The 8,912-nt window shown below is 36.1% G+C and overlaps 2 protein-coding genes across 4 annotated transcripts in view; both read right to left on the reverse strand.

The window, feature by feature from the left end:
• The window catches only part of LOC117104416 (E3 ubiquitin-protein ligase TRIM71-like), an 11,685-nt gene extending 11,215 nt beyond the window's left edge, over positions 1-470 (reverse strand). The window contains exon 1 of one of the 2 annotated variants that reach the window (XM_033245265.1): positions 333-470. The gene's annotated coding sequence lies outside the window, so the exon portion shown is untranslated. The remainder of the gene's footprint in view (positions 1-332) is intronic. The other variant, XM_033245266.1, reaches the window with a different exon arrangement.
• A 3,390-nt stretch (positions 471-3,860) lies between these two features.
• LOC117104435 lies at positions 3,861-8,849 on the reverse strand. Of its 2 annotated transcripts, none has more exons than XM_033245289.1 (2): positions 8,765-8,849; positions 3,861-6,503 (listed from the first exon to the last, which is right to left on the reverse strand). In XM_033245289.1, exon 2 carries the CDS (start codon positions 6,466-6,468, stop codon positions 5,203-5,205), a length of 1,266 nt encoding a protein of 421 aa, XP_033101180.1. In that variant the 5' UTR covers positions 6,469-6,503; positions 8,765-8,849; the 3' UTR covers positions 3,861-5,202. The 2 variants fall into 2 exon arrangements, with proteins under 2 accessions (XP_033101180.1, XP_033101179.1); XM_033245288.1 differs by having other exon boundaries at positions 8,662-8,793.
• Between the last annotated feature and the right edge of the window lie 63 nt (positions 8,850-8,912).

The following is an 8,912-nucleotide window of genomic DNA, read 5'->3' on the forward strand; positions in this document are numbered from 1 at the left end:
ATATATCGTTTTTTTATTTATTAATTTAAAATTACGCACGCACCCACATATGAAAAAACATCAAGAAGATGCAAGAAGGCCGAATTGGACTTTCTACAGAATAATAAGCCTATGTATATAATTCTAGTCCACCTATCTAATTTCAACGCTAACATGCGACTAGAAACATAATCACTAATGTATGATAACTACCCATGCGGTTGATATAGCCTATTATTTATTCTGAATTTGAACTCATCATCTATACAGCAGAGGGAATGTTCTCGCAACTGCAAAATTTAGCACAGAATTTATAGCATACGTGTATTCTAATATTAAACACATAGGCTTACCTCAACACGTGTGCTTCAAAAAGTCAAAATTCAGCTGTGTTGTTCATAATTATGTCGTCATTTTTATTAACGTGTTATGCATTCTCCAATATCGTACGGTGTCTTCAGTCGATGAACTTAAACACAGTCTGTTTAAGCCACAACTACGTATGGCTTCTGATTATACGGTACTTAAGGTGGTGCAAATTGACAGCGGTGGCGCACTTGAAAATCTTAAACATAGCCTATATCCACTTTACTCACACTGCTTTTATTATAGATAAATTATAGTAAATATCTCTATGTTTTTACTAGATTTGTTGTTTGTCCAACAAAAGTGATAAGTATCGGCCAAGCTGGTGGACCATAACATATAACATAATTCACTATGGGATGAAGAGCGTAATGTGGTTTGTGTAATTAGGTGTTAAATTCAGATGGGAGAAAGAATTCCTCAGATGGGTGGCGAGTAGCGTGAACTCGACGAGAAACTTTTTCAAGTTATTTGTTCGTATCTGCAATATTGATTATAACCACTGGCCTACCTTTCCTGAAATCTCTTTATCTGACTCATTTATCGTATTTATTCGAATAAACGCTCTGGTTGATGAGAACCGGGGAAAATGTAATTCTACTGGAAGTATAATATCAAGGTCTGGACTTTGAGAATGATGTTGCTTCCATTAGATTTATTTATAGCCATTTAGATGGAGTTTATTGGAGGGAGAGGCGTTTATTCCAAAATGAGGCTCTAGAGCGGGCGTTTATTAATGAATACGGCAAGTTCTTTGTTGATATTGTGATTCGGATTGGCCGTGTGCATCGACAACTTTCCCTCACTTCGTCTTTTTTGGTAGTGCGCGTTCTACAGATGTGTATAAGAGACAGGACTTAGCAAGAGCAAGTCACAGTCGTAATGATGATGGTACTGATTAGACAGTCGATGAAACGGTTTACAACAAAAGCAAGCATACCCAAAACCCAAAATATTATTTTCTTATTTATATGAAAACCAATGAGGTTTTATGAACTCTACATACATCAATTATATAGCAAGCATAATTTTATCTATCGAAATTTATACCAGGAAAGATACCATACCATTTTAATAGTATCACACCAAGTCTATTAGTAAACAATTACAAAGCTTGTAACGACACACTTATAAACCAAACCTATTTATATAGCAGGGTTTTCTGGCCACATTCCGTACTTGGATCTTTTTTTCTTTTCTTTTTTTTCAAACTTTTTCCAAGCAAAGACCATATATCAAACCTGTGTACTGTATATTAAAATACGATGACGTTATTCTACATACTTTTCATGACTGTTGGGCTTGCCCAGTGGGCTTAATTTCGAGATGAAGCCCATCTCGAATTGAAGCCCCCGCTTTAGTTTGCAAAATTAGCCTCCAAAAGAAGCCCATCTCGAAGAGAAGCCCATGGGTTTCTTTTCAAGATAGCATAGGCTTCTTTTCGAGATAGTACTGTACATACACTATACACGAATTTCAGAAAACAAAATAAATTAAATACAAGCTTGGATTATACAGTAGTTTTGTGATTTAATACCAGTTAACCCTCCATGATACAGACTGATGTTACAGTGGCCTTATTTATTGTTTTATAGTAAAATCCACAAAACATATAGCATTCATTTTGAAAAGAAGCCCACCCAAAGTCCGCAAAAACAAAACAAAAAAAGAAACCCAGGGCTTCAATTCGAGGTTTTACGGTATTGTTTTTACTTTCTAAGTTCAACATCAGTTATCATTATGTCAATGAGAAACAAACAAAAATAAACAAATAATCAATAATTTAATAACGTTTCTATTTTATAATATCGCATGTTTTTATTTCTATTTTTAATGTTATTGTATAATCATCAGACTGTAAGCTAGCTCGTCGTTGACATTGCGCGTTCTGCCAACTCGAGCCAGTGCTTTCTGTGGTGGGCCGGGTGTGTATTAAGTGTGCTTGGTTAGTGTCCACAAAATGTCTGAGGTCATCTTCAATTAATTTTATCAATATTTTAATTGGTCTTCCACACAGCAGGCATTTGAACTTTTCTGTAACTTTCATTTAGCGCTAATTTCGCTGGAGAATCTTCTGGAAGTCTAATTAGGTGCCCGTGCCATTTTAAACGTTGCCTTTTCTCCATTTTTCTACATTCATCATTGCATATGTTGCTGATTAATAACTATGTTATCCTCCATTGATACATTTACTGCCCACAGTTCGCTATTACATAAAAAATATTATACCAATAAATATACATTGAAGAGTCGCATTTCTGTTATTAGTTGGGAAGCGTTTATCTTCTAGTGCAAATTTTACTTTATTGTAGCCAACTACAGTTAAACCTTTTCTCCTTTTGATATCTCGATTTTTTATCAATTATGTTACCTAGATATTTACATTTTTGCCAATTTTTAAAAAATGTAATTGTATGCATTAGTTTAATTAAATATATAATAATTAAATTATGTTCTGTCTTGTAATAATATAGAAATTTATATTTTCTAATGTTCAATGTATTTACAGTATCTCTTTTTTTATACTTGTATTTTGTAGTATTTTGTACCGTATCTTATAACGAGCAATTTTCCACATATTTTGTTTGATGTGACGTTAATTGGTTCAAGGGGGATTTTGATAGAGTTGCTTGACACCTGTCCATCCCCCCTTTTCGCTGCTTTTTCTGTCTTTATACTCTGTTACCTTTCCTCGTCGTGTGTGCAGTGATGAAGCTTAATACATAAATTTTAAAATAAACAGACATTAGTAAGTCTAGCTGACCTTTTCTGCGTTAGCAGAAAAAGCCAGTTTTTATTCTAATTTTTTCTTCTTCTATCCTGGTTTCCTATGTTTTACACAGGGTTTTTCTATCTGGAACTTTGGTCACTTTATGTGCTTTGATCTTTGTCCAAGCAAAGACCATTATAATGAAAGACGTGCATATTATAACACGACGTCATTCTACATATTTCGAACATATCTATCTGTCTATAACTATTTATGCCTCGCTACTTCTGACGAATTCATAACGCCATGTCAAATCCAGTCTAGGGGTTTTTTTTTTTTGGTTTTTTTTTTTGGTCGAGAGCGCCAAACTCCAAAAGAATCTAAAACGTTTACAGTACTTCTTACTTTATCTTGTATTTGTGTATAGGTTTGTATATGTATGTAGGTTTTTTTTGGTTTTTTTTTTTTTTGTCGAGAGTGCCAAACTCCAAAAGAATCTAAAACGTTTACAGTACTTCTTACTTTACGATCTTGTATTTGTGTATAGGTTTGTATAATGTATGCACTTTGATATTCATCATTAACATATACCTGTACAAGAATTTCCACTGGACGTGGTAACAGTATGCGGTAGAAAAGAACCGTAATCCTTCACTCTGTCGCAGAGTCCGGTGGAAAGATTCCTATATATAGTATAATTCATTCTAAATGTGTTTTATACCAAGGATTTATAAACAATTAATGAAATAAGCTTATTGAGAAAATACTTTTTTTTTTTACAATTTAAAAATGACAGACACTGCTATCGTTTGCTCATTCCGTCATTCATTCTTTATTCAGCCAAACTATTACACATTTACAATAACAACCAAATGACAAAAGAAAGGTTAAACAAATTATTTCAGCTGGCTAGGATTGATATAAGTGGGTCAGGGGTTCGGAACTCTCGCTGTTTAAGTCCCTTGTGTCCTTGGGCAAGTCAATTTACGTTTGTCTCTCTCAATCCCCAGAAGTATAAAGGGTACCTGGTAGGATGTTTTGGCATTTCTTGTACTAGTTGCGTGCGCTGAGTACTCAGTTGCGGATCCAGTAGGGGGCCTCCATTTTGCCACTGGATATTGAAATTAGCGCAACTTGCTTATCTATTCTAAATATGTTGCGCCCCCCCCCCCCCCCTTTTCATTTGAAAAATTCTGGATCCGCCATTGGTACTAGGTATACTTCCCAAGGAGCAGAGAAGGTTGCACTTTGTGCTTGTTTGCCATTGTATATTAGCCAGTGGCCAGGGGTAATAACATGCAGTGTCTTTGATCATTCATTTGGAATTGGGCGCTATAAATTTTTTGGCATTATTATATATATTCTAGTTCAAAAGCCTATCGATACAGTCTTAAGTAGTAATATATGTACAGTAACATAAATATAATTTGAACAAACTAAATATAGGCCTATCAATATCAACTAAATGGAGAAACAGATAAGGAAATAAAATTAAATCCTTAAAGCACCATGATAAAAATAAATTACTGCTGAATATATTTCTTTACATTGAATTTTCACTACTGATTATTTGTATCTTTTTTTAAATTCCAGTATTATAATTAGCAATTCATTACTTAACAAGTGAATCAATTCGGTCTACAAAATGCTACATTGTTATGTTTATCATTTATAATTTTATTTTGCACATTCAAATAATATAAAATTCAGTGATTAGTACCACATCATTCAAGAACTTAATAAAATTAATCAATTCGTTCTTGAACACACTCACTGTCAGGCTAAAATTTGCATTTGTATTTTATTTCATTTTAATTCAATTTACACATCTAGGCCTATATCTGTGAATGATACTGTTCATTCATTCACATAAGAACTTGGTGGCTGGGAGCTGTAATACCAATTCCAAAGATGAGGCCATTTTTAAGAAGGGCGCATCCAATGATATTAAACGGATGTTGTTATTTTGAATGAAGATGCATTCTTAATTGTATTGTAATTCAGTGAAAAATAAATTGTTTTCATTTAGTCTCGTCAGAAGTTGATACATCCTTCTAAATGATCAACTTGGTATTTATCTGAATGTTTAAAGGTGTCAAATTTTATTGACATACTGTACAGTATATACTGTATCTCTAAAACCTGTTTCAATAATAGTAAAGCCGAAGCGAAGAATCACTTTTATCTGAAACCCAAATACATCTATTTCTGCAACAAATACTGTAAGGACAATCTGGGACATTTTTCTCTATGTCGATGTTTTTAATAAATTTCCCATCTTGATTAAACAGTAGTAATTTTCTGCAACAACCAATAATGATTTGACCTTGTTCATCAATGTCAATAGCATAAGCATAAAACAATAATTTTTCATAATCCGTGTTTTCTATCAAAACTTCAGCCTTGTCATCCTCGTCAATCTTTACCACCTGGTCATCTCCGTAAGAAAGGACTAACATATTCTCCTGCTTTGTCATAGCTACACCATATGGCTTTGATAATTTCACATTCTTATAATTTCTACCTTCAATTTTGTTTACCAATTCTCCTTTCATGGAAAAACACAACACACGATGTTTTCCAAAATCAGGAACATAGATCTTATGGTTATGCGCTATCATCTTGCCAAAGACAGACTCAATCTTAACGCCTTTCCATTCACGCCAGCTCTCTTTCATGTAAACCAAAAGTCTTTTCATGTATTCATCGTAGCACACAATCGACAAATCGCCCTCAACATTCACACAGCATAAGCTTGTGAACTGGCACGATTTATGGCCATATATGGTACCTATGAGTTCCCCCTTCAGCGTCAACTTTGCAATTTCATTAATCCCTCCACAAGCATAAACTGTGTCATCTACAATATCAAACATATATAAACTGGCATCCTCTTTGTCTTTGAATATATTGGGATGTTCTTGCAATCCCCCCTTGACTACATTTACTTTCAAAGGTGACTGCCTGATTTGCAAATCATTAACATAACATCGCAGCTCCATTACACCACCTACATCACAGCATCCAGAAAAATCATAAGTCCCATCACGATGGTTTTCCATGCTCATTTCTTTCTCATTTCCTGATACTGAAATGAGCTTGCATTTTACCTGCAAACATTTTTCATACTCGGCCTTACTGTTGTGATTTTTAGTTGTTAACTTAACGACAAACTTTTCTTGAATTAATACATGGTCGGCAACGTTACTTGCATCAAGAACTGAATGTTCACTAGAAATGCGTTGTTTTTTAGCACCTTTATCACATATTATGCACTTGATGGTTTGATTATCGTTATACATGTTTTGAAGACATTGTAGACAGAGCGAGTGCACACATTTAAGCTTTAGTCCACAGTCAGTGCTCATGCATTCTGAGCACTTAAGTAACTTTCTGATTTGCAACTCTGCCATAGTAAGCTGCTGAACCAACTCATATGCTGAACTATCTGAAGAAAAAGATGAACAATTACAACAGAACATACCTACAGTAACAATCAAAAATTTACAAACAAGATCAATTGGGGCATGGGACGACTTTTCTAGGGAGCCAGTTGACTGGGTCTTTTTAAGATTCACACCAAAATCAGTGGTGGCTCTAGGATATATTTTCTGGGGGGGGGGGGATAAGTTGTCCTACAGGAAAGTTGTCCGACAGGGGGACTTGAGCTCGTAGGCTCGAGCTGGAGGAAGGGGTTGAGAGGGGGTCCCCCTCCCAAATGAGATTTTTTTTAAAGAATATCAACCTCTGGATGGCCGAAAATGGCACTCTCAAACTGTGACAGACATGTGTTGGCTTGGTGTGGGCCTATTTTTTTTATATGTTTTATGGTCTGACTGCCCGACGAGCTCTGTCCGGCGGGGGGCTTGACCTGTCCGGTGGGGTGCTTAAGCCCGCCCTGCCACCCCGCTGGCGCCGCCACTGACCAAAATACTCCTTAATTGTTGGATAAGTCGACAAATAGATTATAATTACCTACATAGCCAAAGCAAAAAAATGTGAGACGGTATAATGCCAGAATACTAACACATTTATAATCATCACATCATGATTGAGACACAAATCTTATGTAAGGACTATAAATAGGCCCTTCATAACTTAATTAAATATAGGCCCTATTATTAATAATAATTTAAAAGAATTAGTAATACACAAAAAAACTAAGATCTCCAAAAAACCTACAAGTCACAACCTTGCCCCATCACCAAGCCACTCATCAGAAGAATAAATTATAGTAAAATAGTAATAAAATGTGTTAGTCAATTAAAATGTGCACAAGCTACTGAACCCTTAACAGTTTGTAAATTGTCCGTGCAATTTAAAACTGTGCAGTCTTGCAAAGGTTTAATTATTGTGCAAAGAAATCATTGCGCAGTTTTGTAAATTGTGCAAAGAAATCATTTCACATTTTGCAAACTGTGCAGGTAAAGGCTGGCCCTCCCTTTGGGAAAGTTAAAACAAATGAAAAAAAATGTAAGAAAGAAAAAAAAATTATTGATCACTCACAATGCTTTATTTCTGGACATCTAAAAAACAAAAAGTTCCTGGGGGGAATTACACCTGGACACCCCTAAGTCAGTGTTGACTATCGATCGGGGCCCCTTTTCAGACATCTCAGGATCAAACCCTCTGTGCAAGGACTTAAAAAATAAAGTGATTTGGGGTGATTTTTAACTAACTTGATTGTGGAAGAGGTGTTTGGGGGTGGTGCACAAGTATCTGATCCCCTATCTATGATACGCTACTGCAGAGCACGACAAGAACAGTCTGAGTGACTGAAGTTTAGGATTAGGGATAAGCCAGCTCCACCAGTCAGTATCTCAGACTTTCTTAAAAACATTGTCAGATCAATAAACATGGCCTATAATTATTATTGTAGTCCTAGACCCTAGGCCTGGGCAGTCTAAAGCCGGGCAATCACTGCATCGTACGACGAATCCAACTCTCCTCACTGTGAGTGCCCACACTGTAAAATAAGGCCTGCGCAGGGAATATATTCTCCGAGCACAGAATTGGCCCAGAAATCCATCCTCAGTTCGGAAAATAAGGGACAGTTTCTGCGTAGATTTTGCCGAAAATTTTAAAGACCTAATCTTAATAGTTAATACATAATCTGTGTACTGTATTATGCAGTAATCACGATTCTGTCCACCTATTTTCCTAGCGATCTTTCTCGCAAATTTGAGCTAGGCCAAGGCTAGAATATACTTTACAGTGACGCAATTAAAATACTTTACAGTAAAAGTTCGCTAGACCGCGCAACACTGTCTGCTGATTGTCGGTGGCAGCTGAACGATCATCGCTAAAAATGATCTGTTGGTGTGTGCATCATCGTGTTGCTTTTTATTTGTGCGAATAAATTCGCCTAGGCCTAGTGACGTAAGGCAAAGAAGTGTGTCGAGCAATGGCTGGGCAAAATTTAGTCGTAGGTCTAGGCCTACTTCTTGACTTGGGCTCGATAAAGAAGCAGCTAGGCTAGGCCCTGCCACTAGCCTGGGCCTAAGTAGCCTAGGCGGGTTTCGCCTAGGCCTACTAACTAGGAAGACTAGCCTACTAGCCTAGCCTAGTACTACTGGCCTAATAAATATAAATAGGGCCTAGCATACCTAGTAGTATTTGCCGTATTTGCCTAGATACAGTAGGCATTAACTTGGGGCCTAGGACTTGATTAGATTTTCTTTAAAAAATAGCACTTTTTATACTACACACCATGTAACTGCAGTATTCGTGAATATGCCTAGGTAGGCATAAAACCTTGTTGGTGTCTGAGAGATGCTGCAAGCGTAAGTTCCAGCAAAGATACTAGAAATACAAGATAGAGTTCTCCACACAAAAAAAGTGTTCCACCGTGTTCCAC

Source organism: Anneissia japonica, unplaced genomic scaffold (genome assembly GCF_011630105.1).
Source record: "Anneissia japonica isolate Jap-2015-1 unplaced genomic scaffold, ASM1163010v1 scaffold287818_len932483_cov186, whole genome shotgun sequence".
Taxonomy (NCBI): domain Eukaryota; kingdom Metazoa; phylum Echinodermata; class Crinoidea; order Comatulida; family Comatulidae; genus Anneissia; species Anneissia japonica.